This window comes from Crocuta crocuta, unplaced genomic scaffold (genome assembly GCF_008692635.1).
Source record: "Crocuta crocuta isolate KB4526 unplaced genomic scaffold, BGI_CrCroc_1.0 scaffold154, whole genome shotgun sequence".
Taxonomy (NCBI): Eukaryota; Metazoa; Chordata; class Mammalia; order Carnivora; family Hyaenidae; genus Crocuta; species Crocuta crocuta.
In genome coordinates, this window is record NW_027530545.1 from 11144401 (window position 1) to 11169400 (window position 25000).

Below are 25000 nucleotides of genomic sequence, written 5' to 3' on the forward strand. Positions count from 1 at the left end.
GGGGGAGAGCCAGACAGAGAATCATAAGCAGGCTCCATGCTCAGTGCAGAGCCCCATGCAGGACTCAGTCTCACAACTGTGAGATCATGACTTGAGCCAAAATCAAGTCCAAAGCTCAACTGACTTGAGTCACTCAGGTGCCCCTAAAGGTGACATTTGACAAGATTAGGGACATAATCCTGAGAAGAAAATTTCAGTTATGGACATGTGTGACTTTATACACAAACAGAAATTTTACTTTAAGTCATATTTGTAACTGTTGTAAATAATGACTACCATTTATTGAATGCTTATTATGCTATTTGCATGTAACATAGTTGACACTTTATATACCTCTATGTATAATTATCAAGGTAAACATTTGAAGCTCAACAATGGTACATCCCACTTACTACCAATAACTGATGATTAAGCATAGGAAGCTTTATTTTTTGCCCACTTATGGTGGCTATTAAACTTACTAGAATATTCTTAAATTCCCAGTTCTATAAATGAAAAATAAAACAATGATGATTATAATAATCATGATAATAATAATAATAACGGCTATCCTTTATTATGCATTTTCTGCTTGCCAGACATTGTAAATTGTCTCAGACACATCATCTCACCTAATCCCCTCAACAGCCTTTGAAGTGAGTAAATCCAGACTGTTACAGATGAAGACATTAAATCTCAGAGTGGTCTGGTAGCTTGCACTGGATTATAACTACTAAGTATCAGAACTAGGATTTTAACCCTCTTTCCATAAGGCTATATTGTCTATATAAACTTTTTGACTTCTTTACTCTGACAAAACTCACCTTAAGAACTAAAATCATAAATGAATTATTATTAGCTTTCGAGAAGCATCTTCTTTTCTTCCTTTGGGTTTACATATGCTTCTAAAGCAAACTATTCAGTCAAAATGATCTTTCACCAAATACACTGTATACCATAGTTGACTGTTCTTTTTTATCCATTCTTTACCAGAAATCATTTGTTCTGATACCCACTAACCGTAAGTATATTTAATTAATTAACACTTTGGTTCGTGAGACTTCCCATTCTGGAATGGCTTTTCTTGAGCATTATAGTTAATTTATTACAATATTCAGAATCCTTTATTCTTTTCCATATGAATAATTAGTGCACCTTTGGTACCGAATGTGAGCAGTTCTTAATAACTTTAAATCATAAGCAACAAAAGACTAGAGTAACGAGGTTTGGGGCTGGACTTTTTTCTTTTATGGCATTGTAAAAGGGACTAAGTAGAATAATACAGACTAATTCCATTTATAAGAATGTAAGAAAAAAGAGGAGATACATAATTAATCCTGTTTATAAAATGAAAAAAAAAATGCAACATATGTAGCAACAAGAACACATCATTTCAAGCAGGTCTTTCTAGAACAGACATTCCATATTGTGTTCCTCCTTTCCCACAGTCATTGCCATGACAATCTGGTGTGCGTAGCAGTCGCTGCTGAGTAAGGGAGACTGTCTCTTCTGGGGGATCTCTGTGTCAGCCAAAAAACACAGCAGTCTTCTCCGGATCTAGAAACAAGGCATCATATATGAAATGGACAGAACTTTTGCATTTTTTTCTCCATTTTTGCATCTTCTCCAGTCCCTCCCGTTGGAGGGATTTCCTATGAATAACTGTCCATTTTTATTTTAACATTTTTTATATCAGAATGAGGTTTTGGAGTGGATTTTCCTCTTCAAGTTAAGATTCTTTCCCTTGTGATTGAAGACCTTGTCATTTCTAGATGTGACAAAATGTCCACAACTGAATATGAAAACCTGTTATTAAGAATTGAAATCCATTTCGATGAAAGACATCTAATATGCAGGCCATGTTTAATTCTCCATTAAAAAAAAAAAAAACATGATCCTTCATGTCATTTTCATAGACCTATCCTAGCATAGTTTTAAAAATATAACTGTCTCTATTCAGCCATGACAGAACCATCATTCATTCATTTCAAAGTCATATTTTGGGTACCCGCCAACTTCTGAATCAAAGAGTTTCTCTGATGTTGTGGAACTTCCAAACTAATTATTATAAGGGGACAGCATACAAATAATTATGAAATAATATAAAAGAGCACATTCATGAAATCATCATCAGTGTATATGAATGTTGGTATTGGACTGATTCAGAGCACGAAGGGATTTCACAGGGGTAACTACTAGTAACAATAAATTTAAAGTCAGTGAGAGACACAATGGACAAGGAGTGGCAGAGAGAGAAAGAGAACATATTCCGTTCTCAAAAACTGCAGGCACAAGAGCTGTGGATTGTGAACAGAAGAGACAAAGGGAAAGGATGAAAATGAATATGAATACCATTGCTTATTGGGGTGATAGCAAGGGTGGATGGAAATATATAAATATTGGAGGGCAGCTTAATTTCAATTTAATGGTTTTTAGTTACTGTAGAGAAGAGATAATCTAAGGCAAATCATGTTGAAGAGGATAAATAAACAATGTTTTGGAAGCTGAATTGGCAGAGAGGGTTCTGAAGCTCAGTGGTGGTATAAAGGTATGAGGTGATAACGTACTTTACAAATGGAAATTATCAAACAACTCTTAAATTATTTGTAGAGGAAAAAATGGCAAAGTTGGCAGTAAGCTGATTGGCAGGACAAGTTTGGAAGCAGCCTCTGCATTCAATAATGTGTCAGGCTTGAGATCCTGGAATACTGGGAGAATAAGGACATACTGATACTAGAAAGGAGCTTAGTCATTAATGCTAGTTGACAGGGCAGTGTTTCGTTTTTAAGTATTATAGATGAGTTGTCATTGGAAGGGCCAAGTGAAGACTTGAATATCCACCTGATAATATAAATGGTGAAATCATAATCTACAGTAGATGGGAATAAGAAGATTAGACTCACAAGAATTGATCTAGACTTAGAGTCAATTCAGGGTAGTAACTTTTTACACCGTGTGCCCAGCCTTGTTCTAGACATGGGGAATATTGGGTAAACAAAGGCATGAGTTCTGCCCTTGTGGAACGTGCAGTGTAGCAGAAGGCAAAGCAGGTGAAACTTTGAAAGTAGGATAGTTCCAGAAGTACAGTGAACATTGTAGGAAGAGGGGAAAGGGTCTTGGTTAGAGATGTGGGATGGCTGCATTTGTAGGACAAGAGGAAAAACCGGAAAGAGTTAACGATTCTACAAAAGAGAAATTTGAATGTTATAGAATGCACTAGATTTCACTTGTAGTATTAGTTGTAGTATTGTTTCCCCAAAAATGGGAAACGAATGTCCATTAGGAGGAGAATTTACTTAAAATTATGAAATACGAGGTAAACATTTTGAAATGAAATATCTATATGCATTGACAGAGATCCATGTCCATCATGCAGCTAGTGAAAATGGAAAGTGCAGAACGACTGGTATGTTTATAAAATGAGGAAGGTATATGTAAACACACACACACACAAGTGTTTGTGTTTGCATACGCCTAGAAATAGGTCAGGAACCCTACGCACCAAACACCTGTTAAGCAATGGTCACACCGGAGGAGTAAAATCAGGAAGGGTAAAGAATAGGGGCGTTCACTACAGACATCATGTATTTCTGAATTATTTGTATGTTATTACACTGGGCATGCTTTTTGTTTTAAATTGAAATGGGCGTTAAAATAATTGTAGGTTCACATGCAGCTGTAAGAAATTACTAAGGGTCACCTCCTGGGATGCCGATGCTTCAAATGTTGGCTCTTGTCCACTGGGTCTCTGAGCTTCAGTTCTTTCTTATGTTATCTTAAAACAAATTTTGGTCTATTTTCTCACTAATGCTCACATTAGGTAACTTCGATTTTATCTCAAGATCATGGATTCTATTCCCTGCAATACGTTTTCTACCATTGAGTCCAGCCAGTGAGGCATTGGTTTTTTTCCCCCCTTATTAAGCTTTCAGCACTATTATTTCCATCTCATAGATACTGAAATTCAGCTTAAGTTTTTTTCTAATGTTTATTCATTTTTGGGAAAGAGAGACACTGCGAGCAGGGGAGGGTCAGAGAGTGAGCGAGAGAGAGGATCTCGCTATCAGCACAAAACCCGATGTGGGGCTTGAACCCACAAACCATGAGATTATGACCTGAGCCAAAGTTGGACACTCAACCAACTGAGCTACCCAGGCACCCCTGAGATTGAGCCCTTTAAAATCTGACTGTAAGCTTCCCGACAAGGTGAAATAGGAAACAAGAATAATGTTCTCTTCTAATATGAGAGGTAGAAACAGAGTTCTCAGGGATGTCAGAGAGTTTCCTGGACTGAATCCTGGAAGAAGTTTCTAACCATGGGAGGTAAACTGCTGGGGTTGCTCTCAGGATACTAGCAAGCAGTTTTGAATGTGTTCCTACATATGTCTTAGGAATGTTATAATTCAAAAGAAAATATAAATGATGAGTCAGTTTCAAATTACAGCCCCAGTCACCAGGGAAATAGAAAGACTTAGTAATGAACTGGGAAAAGAGTTTAGTTCCATAGAACCTCCCAGGTCTGAGAGGAAGTAATTACATACATAGTAGTGGTTTGAAAGTATGTGGCTGAGTCAGTTAAGCATCTGATTCTCGAGTCTGGCTCAGGTAACACACTGCGCTAACAGTGCTGAGCCTGCCTGGGATCCCCTCTCTCTCCTTGTCTGTCTGCCCCTCTCCCTTCTCTTAAAATAAATAAACTTAAAAAAAAAAAAGGTATGCATAATAAGTGGATGCCACTTAACTAACATCCCGGGAATGGGGAAGACCCAATTCATCTTCATTAAGGTTTTTCATGGCCTGCCGGTTCTTTGAGGCCTGGGTATCTGCAGGCTTCGTGGCCAAAGTTTCAGAGAAAGAGAGCTTACTGACACGTTAGATAGCTGAGTGAAAGTATTGTATACAGTGTCCAGGAAGAGGGGAAATCACTGTGGAAGAGAAACTATCTAAGGGTTCTAAGCTTTTAGCAATGGGGAGATTTTAAAGGTAATCCTGTCATGGGATCTAATGGGAAAAAGTGATTTGTTTTCACTGGATGGCCATCTGGATGGAATGGGTGGGAATACTGAATTGCGGAGAAGGTCACTGGGTTGTAGTCTAAACACACTATTTAGAAAACAAGCAAGTATCATTTCTAAGAAAGAAGAATATGGTCACTGGTGCCAAATGTACGAGCAAAAACATGAGGATCATGAGAATGAATGGGGCAGGGGTGGGACTTGGTATTGTTAAAGAACAATTTCAGCTGAGAGAGTACAGAAAAGGGAGCAAAGTTGTAGGGAAAACACAGGCAGGAGAGAAGACAGACATAGCTCATGTTCTAAGATGAGAAGATCTGTGAAAAGTCACCCAGAAATAGTACATTGTTGGAACTCTTATTGTCACTAACTGTTATCAGGTAAGAGGGGTTGCCTAAAAATGTCAAAGACATAAATGAAGAACTTGTAGAGCAGAGAATAGGACTGCAGGCTTTAGGAAGGAAGTTGGATATAAGAACACAGGTGTCTCAACAAGAAGCAAGGTAGAAGATCTGGAACTCTAACAGACCTTGAATTTTGAAAGGCAGACGTCTCTTCCTCTGCTATTAAAAGGAAAGATGAGAATATGAATGTGCAGATGGCATGAAACCCCGATATGCATAAATTAGAATTTTATTTTTCTATAACTTAATTTCTGTGCAGTGGCCCATTTCAGTAGGGTAACAGAAAGCTCAAGTAGTTCAAGATCCTGTCTTCCATTTTCCTGGTCCCCATTCTGCACAGGCCAATGCTGAGGGAGCCCTTGCTTCTGCCTGTCTGCCAGGTGCCCTGTGATTCTTCCATGACATTCATGGGAGCCCTGGTTCCTCCATTCTGCCTACCACGGCTCAGGAATCTCTCCCACACCACCCCATGCTGTCTGCCCAGATACACGCACTCAGACACTAGCTCTCTGCAGCTGTGCTTCCCCGCCATGGTTTTAGCCCAGGAAGTATAGTGCACAGTTTCTGGGACTTTCAAAGTTCTTTCCCCTCAACTCTCTTCCACCAGTCCTTCGTGTTTCTTATCTAGAGGTGAAACGGCGACACAGGGTAGAAGAGTGTTTGCTACACTCATGCGGCATTTTGCGTAAATACCTGTCCCTGTCTGAAGTCCTTACCATTTCTACATGTATTTTTGCTCCTGTAATCAACAAAGAGGATTCCCCCCCGCCTTTTTTGGTGGGGGTTGGAGACCCCCATGCCCATGCCTGGCCCATGCCTTTCCTGAAGCAATGGACATAAAATATCTTAGCGTCTCAAGTGTGCTGGGGAGGAAAGGAGATGGAATTAACTGATTAACATCTCTTAAATGTTAAAATACTACAAATACCAAAGAGAAGAGAATGAGAGTTTATTGTATATCTCCAGGGTGCCAGGCATTTCTTCATTCCTAACAACTATATTTTTTTTAATGTGGGTATTATTATTACCCCATTTTAAGGATGCAGAAGCTAATATTGTATGACGTTATGAACATACCTGGTCAGTGGCAGAGCCACTTTTCTCTGAACTGCACCTTCCACTCTTCCCCTGAAAGTAAAGTTAAAGGACAGAATGCAGTATGAACAATATTCAGAGAGAGTCACAGGGGATGGTCTTGGTCTTGGTCAGCCATAAGTAAATATTGGTGGGGAGGTCTGGTGGAGTTAGACAAAGAGAAGCACTAGTAGCATCTGAGAGAGACAGAGAAGTTGAGAAACCGGCGGCTAAAAGTATTGATTGAATCCTATTTGAAGCAGCGGTGAAGAAGCAGAAACAGCACATGTGGACAGAAACTAGTCAGATTATTGGTATGGCAGGCCTATGCAGGAGAGTAAAAGTTTATGGCCCTAGAAAGGACAGTAGAAAAGTAAATGGTCATATCATGGAATTTGGAAGTAAAGCAGTACTTCATGATGAGGAAGTAAAGGTGGAGGTTAGCAGTGTATCAGAAAGGGAAGGAAGTTTGAGACCATGATGTGAGAGAGATCATAATTTTCTATTACTTCCACATATTCTTACTGCCTTCTTTTATCCAATGGGTTCCCTCCTCGAGTCACAAGAATCCAAGGAATGTCCAGGGCTTAATGGTCTAGAAACAAAACTGTGGACTGAAGGTGCCAACTCTTTTTCTTCTCGTTATATGTAGGAAGAAAGAAATAAAAGAAATGAAGAATCAAAGACTATCTGTATAGAAAGAGAATGACTTTCAGTTGATGAGACATGATTTCAAATGCAGACTCAGTCTCTTCTGTGTGATCTTAAATGGAGGAATAATTCTGTTTGACCACTTGTGGGGAAGCTTAACTAAGATTATGATCAGGTGCCTGGCATGGAAACCTGAACATAACAGGAGCTCTACAAATGTCATTCATTTTTTCCATGTCTTCATTGATTCAACACATATGCTCTGAGCAGCAAATTTTGTGCCACAGATAATGTAGTAGTCAGCATAGGCCGCATGAAGCTGCAGGAAGGAACACCCCTCCCCATCTCACTAAGTTTACTTATCTCACTAACTCAAAGTCTGCTGCATGTTGAGGTGGCTTTGCCTCCACGTGGCAGCCCAGACGGCTTTACTCATTTACCGTAATGATCTTAACACAAGACCTCCCCAGGGATCACTGCACCTGAGAAAGTGCTATCCAGGACTTAGATACTGGGTCCAGTATCTTAGTTACTTCCACCAAAAGTGACACAAATCAGTCAGCTCGCAACCCACTGACCAGAACTAGATCTGTGGCCTCCCCTACTGGGAGTGGTTGAACGCAGAGTCTGCTGAGTACCCAGAGGAGAAAAGAACCGGGTATGGATGAACGTAAGTAAAGTCTACCACTACTTGGCAGGGCACTGGATACTTACGGTGAACAAAACAGACATCATTTATCTTTCCCTCATGAAGCTCTCAGTCCAGAGTGACGTGATGCTGGGAAACAATAGCGTGGGTAAAGAGCCAGTTTTCTGCCCAGGCAATACAAGGAACTAGATCAAAGAGATTGCATTCCATAAGTATAAAGTTATGTGGGAAAATAGGAAAGGGTAACAGTTTAGTGTAAGTGACAAGTATGGAGAACTTAGAAATCCTCAATAAATATTTACTGAACGAATGTTAAATGAGGAATAAGAAGAAATTTAGCTCTACGAAACTAAACGGGAAAGGCAACAGAGAGAGAACAGATATAGGAAGAAAAAACACATGGAAACAGTTTATGCTTTTCAAATGTTCTGAATAATATTTGGGAATAAAAGCTGTTCTTGCTATATCTGCTGCTTCCAGTAAGCCTGAAATATTTCCGTGCTGGTCGCTTCTGCCATAGTTGGGCTGCTGAAGAACTCATTCCCAGCCAGACTGTTTCATTCTTACCTATTCAAGAGTGTGGGGATTGTGGGAAGCTTGGACTTTGACTCATCTTCGAGAATGCTTTGTGCTCAATCAAGTTTGCTCGATGGACAGCTGTCAGATGTAGAGGTGTCACAAGAAATGAGGAATTAAGCTACTATAAATACTGAAAATGGTCCAAAGTTAGGCAAAATTCCTATGAATGCAATTTTATGGCAGAATGTTAGAGGAGGGTAGTTCCTTAAAAGCCTTAAAAATGATTTATATTTGGGGCGCCTGGGTGGCTTAGTTGGTTAAGCATCCGACTTTGGCTCAGGTCATGATATCCCCTTTCATGGGTTCAAGCCCTGCGTCGGGCTCTGTGCTGACAGCTCAGAGCCTGGAGCCTGCTTCAGATTCTGTGTCACCCTCTCTCTCTGCCCCTCCCCTGCTCATGTTCTCTCTTGTTCTCGCTCTCAAAAATAAATAAACATTTAAAAAATTTTTAAATGATTTATATTTAAAACTCTGTATTAAACAATAGAAAACATGAAGAAAAAAAAGAAACATTTATAGCACAACCCCTAAGGATAAACCAGGGATGACCCATTGGGTATTTAGAATGTGTTCCTGACTCAACAAAATATATTGGGCCCTGCAATTGATTCGTGCCCTAATGTATGGCTGTGGAAAAGTATCTGTGCACAGCATCTTTTTTTTTTTTAATGTTTATTTATTTTTGAAAGAGAGACAGTGTGCAAGTGGAGGGACGGGAGGCAGAGAGAGAGTGAGGCACAGAATCCAAAGCAGGCTCCAGACTCTGAGCTGTCAGCGCAAAGCCTGGTGTGGGGCTTGACCTCACGAACCATGAGATCATGACCTGAACTGAAGTCGGACGCTTAACCGACTAAGCCACCCAGGTGCCCCTGTGCACGGCATCTTTAATAACCATCTGAATGTTAAGAAATTTCCCATTTTTCTAAGAAGAAAACTGAGAAATTTTTAGCAAAATTGACTATGTAACTTAGAGGGACGTAAATGAAATAAATGTAATATTTATAATATGTAATCTATTAATTTAGACATAAATAGTACTTTAAAGCACATACCATGTAAAATAATTTTAGAAGTATTGCTCTTTTCCCACCCTTAAATTTAATGAAACAGTTTTAGCCCAACTCCCCCTCCCGTGCATTCTTGACATCAGTATGGTGGGTGCCATCTTTTCAGGAAGCTGGCATGTCTCCAGCACCTGTCATCTGGAACCCCGTCTAAGCTGCTTGGGGTGCAAGACTTGGGAAACTGTCATCACTGGAAATTTTTTCCTCAGCTACAAAAACCCACTTAGTACTCACGATCTCCAATAACCATTTATTCTATTACTTTTTTTAGTGATCTTTAAAATACTTGTTTTCAGCGACACCTAACACTTTGAACTGTTAGGTCATGCCTCTCAAAATAATTACTAAGTCAGTATTAACATATGCCTTTGCTTCTGTTTTTACCAGCTTCATCAAGTGAATGACTGCTAACACCATCCAAAACTCTCACCAGTAGGCATTGTTTCAGGTTAATGCAACTTCCCTAAACAGCTCATTGTTCAAAATAAAGTAATTGAGAGAGTGCCCAGTATCGTGAGAGACGTTAGGAGGACTTGAGTATAAAATGCCTCTTTTCCTGAGGGATAATTTTGGGGAAGAAAAATCTCACTTTACATTCGTCCATATTATAGTTTAAACATGAGAGGGATTCATACAAATCTCTTTTGTGTTCTTATGCAAAGTGACTGTTGAATATGAAAGCTTTTGTCCACCTATAAAAATATCTAAAGAAATGGGTGAGCTGCCTTATTTTTCATTTAAATAAATTGAATAAAAATATTTTAAAAAATCAAAAGGATATAGTAGGATTGCAGTGTATTTATCTTGTATAGAAACACTGAAAATATAGGTTCATAAAGACTGCTGCCTTGAAAATATTCATATTGGAATCTTTTAAGAACTGCAACTTCTCCCCAATTAAACTTCCTCCCAACCCCAAACCACAGCTATTTAAAGTTTAATACAAAACAAACAAACAAACAAAACAGCAGGAAATATTTAGAATAAGTATTCTCTTAAGGATCTGTAGCGCAAATTTTTGAAACTCAAAATGAAAAATTTAGGCAAGAGAGGGGCTGGATTTCCCTATAGTCTTCCTCTCTCTTTAAGATATATTACCTTATATTGTTTCCATTCTTTTCATCTAAGTATTTCCAAGAGAATCAGACTAAAAGAACATATTACAGATTAGGTGGCAGCTTTTTGATTGATATGGTTGAAGACAACATATGGTGTATTCTTTCCTTTCAAACTGTTTTGAGTCTTTGTTCCTGCCCACAGAATATACAGTATTATATGAGAACTATCCAGGAACTTCCCAGTGGTACATGTATGTACTATGCATCATTTAAAGAAGCGACGAGCATTTTGCCATTGCATCCTTTATTATTTGAAGTAACTCAAATCAAGAGATACAGAGCTTAAAATAAGCTCTGTATTATTTTAATACAGAACTCAAATTCTATAAGATCTTATAATTCCATAAAATTGTAAATGCTGTTTTAAAATGTTAATCAGAAAGATGCATTTGTTTTAATTCTTGATACTGAAAATATTGACTGAATTGTGAATTAACACATTTAGGGTTGCAGATGTCATTTTTCATGAGATTTCCTGAATGATGTAATTTTCATATTTCATATAGCAGTTTGATCAATTTACAGATTTATTTTACATAATTAGTTGGTAAATGAGAAATTCAATTGCTGATATATAACTATTTCTCTGCAATATAAAAAAATAAGTTAAAATTCTGAATTATAAATAAAAAAACAAATATTTTGAAGACATCTGGTCCACATCTGTCTGAAATAAGATAATTTAAAACAGTGCAATTAAATGCAAGAAATACCGAAATATTCACACCTTAGAATGTAGAAAATAACTCATTTCATCTTAATGTGATTTCTTGAAATGATTTTTTTTTTTTTAATTTTCATGTCCTTTAGCCCCTCACTCTGTCTTTATAGGGAAGACCGACAAGCTAAACAAACAAAAATAACCCTTGTTTTTCAAAGCCTCTACTAAATGAAAGAATTATCTTTATTACTATTCTTTTATGAGGTGACTAACCTCCACTCCTGAGTTAATACTCAGTGGACTTAGACTCAGGCCTACCCCCTTTTGATGTATTTATAATTCTCCATTCAATTATTTAAAATGAGAGATTAGTGAGAGAGTCTGTAATCTCGCTCCCCAAATTGTGCATTCCTTGTGGGCACAAAGGGGCTCAGTAAATGTGAGAGGAAGGTATTCAGACCCATGAAAATGAAAAACATCTTTGGTACATTCTCATGATCAGTGGAGAATCGTCCTTTGAAGACTGGTCTTTTCTTTTGTTAAAAACCCATGTTAAGTGGAAAATTAACCATTTTAGGAGAAAGGAAAATACACTAGACTTTCTATAGTCTAACCAAATAATGTGAAAAACAAGATAGATTTTTTTCCTTTCATAAAAGGCTGCAGAGCCTTAAGATTTCAATAGAACTGGGTTTTGATTCATGAGAGAGAAGTTACATTCATGAAATCACTCAATGCCGATGCTACAATTTAAGGTTATAGGAAAAAAACTCTCTGCTTGGATGTCAGAAGCTCTCTTAACTGGCAATAGATGTGAAAGGAACTGATACTGTGAGAAGTGAAAACATCGTGCCTAACGAACACCCTAAGGTTTGACAAGTTATATTTTGTGTGTTTATTTCCAGGGAGCACGATAAAGATCCAGAGAGTTTTTTTAAGGTATTAATGCACCTTAAGGACTTAGGACTCAATTTCCATGTGTCTGTCCTTGGAGAAACCTTCACAGATGTCCCAGGTATCTCTTCTGAATTTTCTAGTGTGCAATGTTATAGATGACATAAGCTCTACAACTTAAGTATTAATTTCCATGTTTCCCTTTGTTAGAATAATCAAGATGAGCACTGTTAACCAAAAGATTATACGATGGCATTAAAGTGTGATTCAATTAAAAAAATACTTAAGTAAGCATTCTTTGATTTAAGTTGAGAACGTGAAGTCATCTCTTTTATCAAATATAGTTTATACAATGTAACTTGATGTAAATAAAATATATTGCTTTAGGCATCTTAACACTTAAGGAAAGCGGGAATTTGTAATTGGATGTACAACCTCTCACCTCTGGGGTCACTGGTTTGAATCCTCCTCACGTTGGTAATGGCCGAAATACATTACCATCTGTTAAGGTGGACTGTGTAAAGCATTTTGGCACCAGACTTGTAATGTGGAGTAGCCCTCGTCCACTTCATAGTTATCATTGGCCTATGCTTGGTTTATGGAGTTGAGAAAACAAATGAAACTCTGAAGCTGATAGCATCAGGTCTTCTCATCCGTCATGCCACATGGAGCCTTTTCAGAACCATTTCCTACACCCTCACACCCTCATACCTCAGTGGGTATGTTTGGGTCCATAAGACAAGCATTCTGACCTCTTTCATAAGAGCTTAATTGCTCATATTATTTTAATTGAGGAATAATTGACATACGATATTATATTACTTATTGTATTAGTACAATAGTGATTTGACATTTGTATACATGGTGGAAACAGGCACGAATATAAATCTAGTTGGAATCTGTCACCTTCCAAAATCAATGCAATATCATTGACTGTGTTCTCCATATTGTTCATTATATCCCTATGACTTACTTATTTTGTAACTGCAACTTTATACCCCTTAATCTCCTTCATCCATATCGACCCCCAACTCTCCTCCCCTTTGGCAACCGCCAGACTGTTCTCTGTGTCTAGGAAGCTGGGAGAGGTTGTTTTGTTTGTTTTCTTTAGATTACACATATAAGTGAGATCATGCAGCATTTGTCTTTCTCTGTCAGACTTATTTCACTGAGCATAATACCTTCAAGGCCTACCATGTTGCAGATATCAAGAGCTCATTTTTTATGGCTCAATACTATTCCACTGCGGGGTGTGTGTGTGTGTGTGTGTGTGTGTGTGTGTGTGTGTGTGTACATGTACCAAGTCTTCTTTATCCATTCATCCATCAGTGGACATTTAGGTTATTTCCAGATCTTGGTTATAGTACATACTACCACAATGAACATAGGGACACATACATCTTTTCAAATTAGTATTTTTGTTTTCTTTGGATAAATACCCAGCAGTGGAATTGCTGGATCATGTGGTAGCTCTGTCTTTAATTTTTTGAGGAACTTCCATACTGTTTTCCATAGTGGCAGCACCAACTTACATTCCCACCAATAGTTCATGAGGGCTCTCTTTTCTTCACATCCTTCTCAACATTTGTTATTTCCTGTCTTTCTGATAATAGCAATTCTGATATGTATAAGGACATATCTCATTGTGCTTTTTATTTGCATTACCCTGATGCTTAGTGACGTTGAGCATCTTTTTCATGTGCCTATTAATCATCTGTGTGTCTTCTTTGGAAAAATGTCTATTCCAATCTTCTGTCATTTTTTAATCAGATTTTTGGGTTCTTTTTTTTTTTTGTCATTGAGCTGTACGNCCAGGTGCCCCTATATGTTTTAGTATTAATCCCTTATTGGATATATGATTTGCAATTATCTCCTCACATTCATTGGTTGCCATCACATTTTGTTGATGGCTTCCTTAGCTATGCAGAATCTTTTTAGTTTGATGTAGTCCCATTTGTTTATTTTTGCTTTTGTTTCCCTTGCCTCTGGAGTCAGGGCAAAAAAAAAAAAAAAAAAATTACCAAGGCCAACATCAAGGAGCTTACTGCCCATGTTTTCATCTAGGAATTTTATAACTTCAGATCTTACACTTGAGACTTTAATCCAGATTGAGTTACTTAATATTTATGGTGTTATAAGACAGTGCTCCAATTTTATTCTGGACAGGTAGCTGTCCAGTTTCCCAACACCATTTGCTGAAGTGTCTTTTCCTTCCCCAGAATACTCTGTATTCTGTTCTATTGATCTATGTATTTGTTTTAATGATGATACCATATTGTTTTGATTACTATAGCTTTGTAGTGTAGTTTGAAATCAGGGAGCATGAAACCTCCAGCCTTATTCTTCTTTCTCAAGATTTTGCCTATTCATGTTCTTTTGTGGTTTCACACAAATTTTCGAATTATTTGCTCTAATTCTGTGAAAAATGTCATTGGAATTTGATAGGAATTTCATTGAATCTGTGAGTTGCTTTGGGTAACATGGACATTTTAACAATGTTAATTCTTCCAATCCATAAGCATAGAATATCTTTCCATTTATTTGTGTCTACTTCAATTTTTTTCACCAATGTTTTCTAGTTTTCAGTTTATCAGTCTTTTATCTTCTCAGTTAAATTTCCTCCTAGATATTTTATTCTTTTTGATGTGATTATAAATGAAATTGTTTTTCTTGAATTCTATTTTTGATAGTTTGTTATTAGTGTGTAAACATGCAACAGATTTTTGTATATCAATTTTGTATCCAGCATCTTCAGTGAATTAATTAGTTCCAACAGTTTTTGGTATTCTCTTTAGGGTTTTCTATATACACTATTCTGTCATTTGCAAATAGGACAGTTTTACTTCTTTCTGTCCAATTTGTATGCCTTTTATTTCTTTTTCTTGCCTAATTTCAGTGACTAAGACTTCTGGTATTATGTTGAATAAAACTGGCTAGAGAGGGCATCCTTGTCTTGATTCTAATCTGAGAGGAAAAGGTTTCTACATATGGGCTTTTCACTGTAGAGTATGATGTTAGCTGTGGGTTTGTCGTATATAGCTCCTATTTTGTTGAGGTGCATTTCCTTTCTACCCACTTTATTGAGAGTTTTCATGCATGGGTATTGAATTTTGTCAAGTGCTTTTTCTACATTTATCAAGGTGGTCATACGCTTTTTATTTTTCATTGTGTTAACGTGGTGTATTACATTGATTGGTTTGCAGATATTGAACTTTCCTTGCATCTCTGGAATAAATTCTACTTGATCAAATTATAGGATCCTTTTAATGTATTGTTGAATTCGGTTTGCCAGTATTTTGTTGAGAAATTTTACATCTATGTTCATCAGGAATATTGGCCTGTAATGTATGTGTGTTAGAGAGAGATAGAGACAGAGAGACAGATGTCCTTGTCTGCTTTTGGTATCAGAATAATGCTAATCTCACAAAATGAATTTGGAAGCTTTGGTCTGAAGTGTGGTAGAATAGAACCATAGTATGGAGGATCTTGATAATCAAAGTAGATTAGGTAAAAGTAAGAAATAAGGAACCTAGATCTTGAACAGAAAAGAAATGTGATGAAACTTGTATTTTAGAAAGCTTTATCTTTCAGTGATATGTAGGCAGATTCACAGTAAGACACTACAGTGATAATCCAAATGTAATTCTTGTGGTGGTGGCTGAGAGATTAGTGAGAGGGATGTGTGACAGAGGTATTCTCAAGGAAAACACAGAAATGAATTTAAAAGATGGATAGCTGTAGAAGGAAGGAAGAAAAATTCTGCTCATTTGCAAAGCTGGTGAGTTCAATTTTGTGTGGCAGCATTGAGGTGTTTGTGGATGGACTGAGAAGTGTGGCTGGAAGAAATCCCTAAGCAAAAGGCTTCTCAGCCAGTTTTACTATCTAGTAGTTTTAAGCTAGCACTACAGAAAAGACTGAGGTTTTACTCTTAGGGCCATGGTCTTGGGATCACAGTCTCCCCCTCCCACACATTCACATTGAGCTGTTTAGAGCAGTATGGAAGGTTGAAAGTGGAGTGGGGAGCGTTAGGGGCCCAAGTACTGAGTGCTCACTAGTTACAGGTCTAACCTTATTACCTAACTTTGGCTTGACTTCAGCATATATTTGCTAAGCACTCAGGAAAGGAATTCCACGGTGAAGAAGATTTGGTCTCTACCTTCAGGGAGCTTTGCCTTGGGTAGACACTTAGGGACACTTAGGGACAACTAACAGGTCCCTACGAAGCTGTGAAATAATTAGGGAATGCCTGGGAAACCCAGAGGAAGGAGTATCCCATTCCCTATGATATTTCTAGTCTCAACTGAGGCTCCTTTTTGCCTTAGCCTCTAGTCCATCTCTATCCTTCCAGACGTGACTCCGCTCTCTTCATGGTCACAGCACTGCACCTTGCTCACAAAAGCAATCCAAGTTGGCGGGTGGATGAACGAGCCTGGTGGCTTTCCAGGTTGTGTTTCTAGAAGGCCACCTTGCCAGTCTTTACTCCAGAGTTCTCCTAACAGGCCATTCTTTGTGTTTTCAGCTGTTCTTAACGTTGTTCTGGTTGAACAAACACTTCTGTAGCACTCACTGTATTCCAGGCATTGTTCTAAGCTATTTACAAATGTTAACTCTAATTTTTCATTGCAATCTTGTTCAGTATTACTATCTCCACTTTTCTCAGCTTGGGAAACTGAGTCACAGAGAAATTAAGTAAGGTCACATAGCTAGGTAGTACTTTTTACCACTATGCTAATGTTTTATGTGTTCTTGTTTTCCAAATCATTTCTCTAAGTTTAAACGTATTTTTCCGCAGCTTGCCATCTAGCACTTCACAAAAAGATTACCTAGCAGACATACATTTATTTGCCTCTTATCTCTTCTAGATGCTACATTAGCATATCTAAAACCCATATCGTAAACCAACTTACATACTCTAATGTCAGCCAGAATACTTACTCTGAATGTTGTTAATGTTTGCAAGAAAGTAGTTTTCTTGTCGATAATTTCAATAATAATGATTACTATGCTATTAATTGCTGCAGTTTATTGACAGTTTGCCTCTTACTTAGTCCTTTGCCACATTATATTCTGTAATGTCCATGATAAGCACAATGGAGTAGGTATTATGATCCAACCTGATAGGTAGAGAAACCAATACTCTGAAGGCTTAAGTCATTTTGATTGCACTGCCTGTGAGTTAAACTTTTCTCTTTCACACGTAAGCTTAGATGTATTGGAAAACGAAGAAATGTTTACTATCTGACTGTCTGACCATTCATTACTCTCTTTTTGTGCTTTTTTAATTGAGATATGATTTATATATAACATTTGTATAAGTTTAAGGTGTCCAGCATGTTAATTTGATACATTTATTTGTTATAATATGATTACTACTATAGCTTTAGCTTAATATTCTATCATATCACATAATCATCATTTCCTTTTTGTGGTGAGAATGTTTGAAATCTTCAGTATATATTACAGTATTGTTGACTGTAATCACTATGCTGTGCATTAGATCTCCAGAATTTATTCACTTCTAGTTGCAAGCTTGTACATTAATTACTTTATATCCAACTTTCTTCTCCTTTCCTCACCACAGACCTCTTAGGGAAATCTAGCACATCTGAGTAATGGCATTAATGCCAATGGGTTTCACTGCCCTTTTCATGAAACAATCTCCATCAACTTTCTTTTGAAAATGTTAAAACTGTGAGAGAGCGACATTGTAGAGTTTCCATACTATTGATTATTTTCAAGTATGTTGATTATTTTCAAATTATATCGTTGTAAAGTTTTATAATCCTTTTCCTGAGAAGTATGATAAAGATTATTGATTCTAGTTTATAGATACATTGTTTATAGCTCTTTTGTGTCATCCTTTCATTTTTTAATTTTTTTTTTTTTCAAGAGAGAGATCGTGGAAGAGGGGCAGAGGGAGAAAGAAAATCCCTAACAGGCTCCACATTCAGCGCAGAGCCTGACATGGGGCTCGATCCCACAACTCTGAGATCATATCCTGAGCTGAAAGTCGGATGCTCAACCAACTGAGCCACCCAGGTGTCCCAGGTCATCCTTTCATTTTACAAAAGAGTAGAGAAGTCTCACACAGTGATATTCAGGTTCTCAGAGCTGGGCACCATGGGTGAGACAGGCAGGAGATAATGGCAGGGTTAGGAGTAGAACCAGAAGTCAGTCTCCTCATCCCTACATGCTTCTATTTGTTCAGTAAAAATTTTTTTAAATGTCTACTTTGTGCCAAGCACTTTTTTAAATATCTACTTTGTGCCAAGCACTGTGATAGACATTTAGAATAAAGCAGACATGTTCTGTGATGTTTGCAACTTGTAGTCCCATATCCGACCTTTATTCATCACTTACTATAACATTCTTTACAAACATGAAAACTGTCATTTCTTGAGTACTTAGCATGTGCCAGGCACTGGTCTAAGCTCTTTGTGCATTGCCTCACTTACTCCTCACAACAACCCTATGACTTAGGCACTACTGTGATCACCATTTTACTGCTGAGAAAAGTATGGCACAGGGAGGCTAAGTCACTTGCCTGAAATCACCCTCCCATCTGGTGATGAAGCTATAATTCAGACTTTGTCAGTCCATCTCCAATACATTGTAGCCTGCAGAATCATCCTTGTTTTAAAGATACCCCCAAATAATAGTTGGCATATATTTAGTGTTCAACAAATATTATTTGAAAGAATGAAAGAATGAGTTTGGTGTAATAGAATAATACAATTTACATACCATATCAGGCATGTAGAAATCTACACTGAAACTATTTTCAAATACTAGAGAGTTAGTGACTGAAAATAGAGAACGCTAAGACTTAAGGAAGTTCTAAGTGGTTTTATATTTTCTATTTTAATATAGGAGACCTTGATTTAAAATATATCTATTTTTTAATCTTTTTCTCATTTTTCAGCTCTTACATCAGTCAAAATAAGCTGAGTTCTGCTAAACTAATGGACAACCTTAAAATCTCATATTGGCTTAAAACATACGATTTATTTCTTACTCATGCTATATGTTTATTATAGGTGGTCAGTAGTATTCTATCCATTATGGTCACTCAGGGACCCAACCTCACAGAGTGACCCAAACAATCACCATCTCAAACATTGCCAGTTACCATGCCAGATGGAAGATACAACTAGGAGATCCTCCCATTACCAATTCAGTGGCCACTGAATGCCTTGGCCAGAACTTTTTGCAAGGCACTGCAAAACTATAGTCAGGTCCAGGAAATACAACCCTGAGTTGAACCCGGAATAGGGGAGAGCAGAAATATTTCGTGAATAACACTGTTCTTTAATATGCATCCGTGGCTCATTAGAAAGAAAACCAAGCCTATCCAAGACATCTGCCTTAATCTGAATGAGTCTATCACCACTGAGTAAAGAACTCTTAACAAATATTAGAGTATTGCCCACAGTCTTCTTGCTAGAAACAACCTAGCTGGTGTCTGAAGACACATCTAGCAACTGTGTACCAGAAGACAGAGCAATATGAAGCCAAATTGGCCTCTGTGGGAATGGAATTAATGTCCAGAGACATTTTAATTGTTACAACTGCTGGGGGTAGGGTGCTACTCACCGCTAATGGGTAGAGGCCAGGATGCTGCTAAATATTCTACAATGCACAGGACAACCCTCTCCCCCCCACCCCCAAGCAAAGGATTATTCAGACTAAAATGTCAGTGATGCCAAGATTGAGAAACTCTGATTTGAAGTCAGAAGATCAGGTTGGGACTGGGTCCTGTAGCTTTCTCAGCCTCAGTTAATCCATCTATACAATACAAAGGAGAAGACGAGAAAGAGAAATACTAACAGTAAAGCCACCTGCCCTATGCACTTCAGTGAGTTATAATGTGGATTTCAGTACAATTAATTTGGGGGAAAGTCCTTTTTAACTACCAAGGCGATTTTGTTCTAAGATTCATTGGCTTCCCTTCAGAGTCTGTATATGGAGTGAGCCTTTAATATGGAGTGAGTCTTTAATATGGAGTGAGTCTTTAATGCATTTTGGATCCAAAGAAGACATTAATAATGCTGAACCTCAAAAGTTTATTTGTGACATTATTGGTATTATTTTTAATTCAGAAAATGGAAAGATCATTCTGCTACATAAAGCATCCATCAGACTCCATATTACAAATGAACCCAAAAACCCAGAGGCTCCTCAATGCAAATATTTCTCTTTTGACCAATTCTTATGACAGGGTCACATTTTTAACCCTTGATGGTTTAAAAATAATGAGCAAACACTTAAGTTATCAAGTCAATGGAATGTGTTTGCATACTTAGTAATTTCCCACAAATGATAATTCTAAACAGTTTTTTTCTTTGAAGAACCAAAGCCTTACAACAAGGGCTCCTCTTTCCCTCTAATGTTTCAGCGTTAGGTATTGGGGTACCAGAAAGGTTGCCAGAAAGGTAAAACCGTGAACTACAGTTTGGGCAGACAGAAATCGTCTGGTTCACCTTTGATTTGAGGTTAAGAACAGTGTGTGGAAGGCTTCTGGTTAGCATCTGGCATGACTCTGGTTATTACTGTGCCCTCCTGCTCCTTAGTTCTGGAGCCAAATGGTGGATGATTATATAACTTTTCCCTCCCCTCCCATCTCGCTATTCACTCCCAGCTACGATCTCGTTTTCAGAAAAACAGCTACACTAGGAGGGGAAAATAATAGAAAGTTTCTAGGAATACAAATAGCTTATAACACATTAATGCAAAGGTATAAAATTTGGTGACAAGGGGATTCTAGCAGAAGAAAAGCTTATTAATATATTGATCAAAGTTGAATTATAAGATGATTCCATATGAGATGAAAGAAATGTGTCAGTAAGATTAAATAAACTCATTTTCTCTAAACCATGCCACGCCTCAAACATTTCCTTCTCCATTTTTTTTTTAAAATGTTTTTACTACCTACGTATTCCCCTAACGTAGAAATGCTTGCTGAGTCCTATCATGGTCTAACACCATACTGTGGACACCTAGAGTAGAAGATGTGGTTCCTGCCCTCTAGAACCTTACTGTCTGTGAAGCGACAACATTTTTATCATTGGTTCATTAAACCATACTCTTGTTTATGTTGTAACATACTCAGATACTTTTGAATACATTACTTCATAATCTTTATATCAATATAGTAAACATTCAACCAAGTTTATAGCTGAGAAAAATAATTTATATTGGCCACATTTAAATAGCATGGATCTGGGACGCCTGGTTGGCTCCTTTGGTTACATGTCTGACTTTGCTTCAGGTTGTGATCTTGCAGCTCATGGGTTGAAGCCCCACTTGGAGATTTGTGCTGACAGCTCAGAGCCTGGAGCCTGCTTCAGATTCTGTGTCTCCCTTTCTCTCTGCCCTTCCCCACTCACACACTGTCTCTTTTTCTCTCAAAAATAGATAAACATTAACGGAAAAATTTTAAGTAGCATGGATTTGAGGTAGATTCTTAATGGACAGAGCCACCTTCCCATGTATGTTATGAATAAGCGTATAGGCACTTTCCCAAGAGTGTGATTGGGGAAATCACTTTCCCAAGAATATGATTTAAGACAGAAGTCTGTCTCTCAGTCCTTTGCTGAAGAAAACAAGATATAATGGGACAGTAAGGAAGGTTCTATAAATGTAGACATATGTGCCCCTGACAAGAAAGAATACAATAATAAAAATGGCAGTATCTCTTAACATAATTTATGAATTTAACAAAATCCCAATAAAGATTGCAAAATATACTTTCTATATCTTCACAGCATACTTCTAAAATTCATATAAAACAAAGAAATAAATGGGCAGAATATCAGAGAATTCTCTAGCCAAAGAATCATGAAGGAAAACATGTCCTACTCTATTCAGAACGTTTATGGAGTGATAACTTTTAAGAGAGTACTTTGCAAATTCAAAAGCATGAAAGCAGAACAATGGACAAAAATAGAGGATTCAGAGATAAATTCAACTTGTATGTAAACTTAATATCCAACAAACTGAGGATAACAAAAATTAATATTCCAGCTCAAGTATATTTAGAGAAAGCAAGAAATTAAATAAAATAAATAGCTTCAATGCACAAAAAAATGCATGGAAGAAATTAAGTGTAGATTTTAAGTATATATTATAGATGAAGGTTTGCAAAAGCATCAACATATTGTAAGCACAGTAACTTACTGAACTCTTACTCTGTGCCAAGTGCAAGGCTAGGGCTTTTATCCTGGTATTTCATTTGATATCACAGCTGTCCTCCCTGTAGCACAATTACTGTCCCCTATGTACGAGCAAAGACACTGAAGCTTAACTTAAATAATGTGCCCAAAGTCACATAGCTAATAAATACTAGAGACGGCGATATCCAAAGAAATAAACACTAAATGAAATTTGGGGGGGAAATCTAATGAAACTAGTAATGAACTAAGTATAAATATAACGAATAGGACAGAGCAGTTGCATGGACCCCAGAATAAAAGTAAAGACATATCCTAATGAAGACGGGCCAGTTTATGGGGAAACATCTGCATGTTTGGTGATGGCAATGTAAGATACTTTTCCTGAGCTATGTAAGTTACTGTAATCTGACAGGGTGATGTATTTCTTTTAATGTTTGTTTGTTCGTTTGTTTATTGAGAGAGAGAGCAGGTGAGAGGCAGAAAAGTGGGGGTACAGAGGATCCAAAACAGGCTCTGCGCTGACAGCGGAGAGCCTGATGCAGGGCTCAAACTCAAAAGCCGTGAGATCTGAGCTGAAGGCAGATGCTTAACTGACCGAGCCACCCAGCCGCCCCAGACTGGGTGATTTCACATCAGAGAATATATCCAATGGAAATACTGCTTTCCCTTGCTCTCACTTCTGTTGTCTTTCTCCCAGCTGTTGCCCTTAATCTTCCGGCACCTTGAATCCCACAGAGGTTTCAGGTTGATCTCAGTTCTCTGGACATTTTGGTATTCAATTTATGCACCCACTGTTACAAGAGTTCTTTTTAAACCTAAACCATACAAGAAGAGAGTCACAATAATGTAACAGTGAGAGAAATGTGTCTCACAGGTTTTCTACAGAATGAACATGAATTTACTTTGTAACAAATGAAATCCTTCAAACCCCAACCCCAAACTAATCCCTTATGAATTCTAGCTCTCTTCCCCATGTCTGAAGCATGTCTGTGCATTTACCCACCTTCATGTCTTGTGTTACTTGTTGCTTAAATTCATCGGCCCCTCCCCACATAGGCATATCCATACCCTTTCTTCCCCTGGCACAGCCTCACCTCCATTGCCCTTTCCCCTCCTGTCCTAATTGCCCAGAGCACCCGTATTCATTCCATCTGTTGCAAAGCAGATATCACACTGCACTGGGATCAGTCGTTTTCCGTAAGGGGCCATGGTGTACCTGACCAAAGACACTTTGTGAATGAAGAGTACAAACTCTGAAATGGGGGCAGCTACCAGAGCGGAAGTCAGCAGTGCTACAAGTTAGACGGGCAAGGGCAAGCTCCCCTGGTCCAGCTCTCATTTGTACACACCATAAGGGTGAGTTCCCATTCAGGACTTGAGAAACTCTCTTTTCCTTTCTCAGGAAAGGCTTATTAACTCTGCCACCGCCTGTCCCTCCCAAATGCTCAGGGGACTCACTAGACATAAGTAACTGGTAACAAGTCACTTCGCTTCCGTTCTTCTCCTAAACTTGAAGCCTGCTTGAAGTCTATTCCTGCATCCTCCATAAATGCAATGTTTATCTTTTCTAACCAAAACCAGAAATGCCAGTTTTGCCACTCCCTAGGCAAATTCATTTATTCATCGTACCAAGGGGAAGACCACGAATATAATACATTCTGGAAAACAGCTCCCAAAACATCTCTCATGAAATTGTTCTCAAAAGTTGTAACGATGAAAACACGACTGAAGAAAAATGCTCTTTCATTTTCATAAAGAGGAGAAATGTGTACCCGGGGAAGACTTAAGGAAATAGAACAATTAAATAATGAGTGGGAAAAAGTCAAGACATTGATGAACCAATAGGAAATTAGAAACCAACCTATTTTTTAAAACCTGTACATGTATATATGACAGAAGGTTGATAGATAGGAGGTCTTAGAATGTGGCTTTTGTACCTTGCTTTGGTATTGTATCTTTTTGAATCCCTGTAGTTATATATGGTCATGATTAGGAGTGTAGTGTGGTCAGAAGTGTATGTGCCCCCAAAAAAGGACTACGGTAAAAGGGCTGCTTATTTTACAAATGCTTGTTTCCTGCAATACCTTATCAGCCCAGGAGTCTCTTGACAGAAAGCAGCAGAATAGGGAATGAATATCGGGATCCAACTAGTGAGTTTTTCCAGCTATATCTCTCCTTGTCTAAACTGTTCCATTTGTAAAATGGAAACCATTACAGATAAAATGGTACAATGAAATGAATTCTTTTTTTTTTTAATAGTTATTTTTGAAAGACAGAGCATGAGCCTGGGAGGGGCAGAGAGAGAGGGAGACACAGAATCCGAAGCAGGCTCCAGGCTCTCAGCTGTCAGCACAGAGCCTGATGCGGGGCTCGAACCCACGAACTGTGAGATAGATCATGACGTGAGCTGAAGTCGGATGACGCTCAACTGACTGAGCCACCCAGGCTCCCTTGGAATGAATTCTATCCTAGAATTTAAAAGGCTCAGGGTCTGGTTGCAGCTCTGCCACTGGTCAGCCTTTGTTTACTTTTCCATAAAATCAAGTCATTCAAAATAAGAACTAGAAAAGACCTTGGAGATTTGGGTGTGTCAACTTTTAAAATGGGGTGCATGTCCCTACCCCCAAGGGAATTTCACATAATGACACTTTCTGCAAAAAAATCTCATGTAGTGACACTTCCTTATTGTGAAAACAAGCATAATAATTGTGCTTTTTTAAAACATATTTTATGCCATATC

General features: G+C 37.9%; 1 protein-coding gene across 8 annotated transcripts in view; it reads left to right on the forward strand.

Annotated features, from left to right (window-relative positions):
• Positions 1-25000, forward strand: part of QTMAN (queuosine-tRNA mannosyltransferase) — a 332000-nt gene that overhangs the window by 258566 nt on the left and 48434 nt on the right. For all 8 annotated transcript variants that reach the window (XM_077767807.1, XM_077767802.1, XM_077767804.1 and 5 more), the window contains one exon: positions 12100-12209. In XM_077767807.1, coding sequence (XP_077623933.1) covers positions 12100-12209 — 110 coding nt within the window. The remainder of the gene's footprint in view (positions 1-12099; positions 12210-25000) is intronic.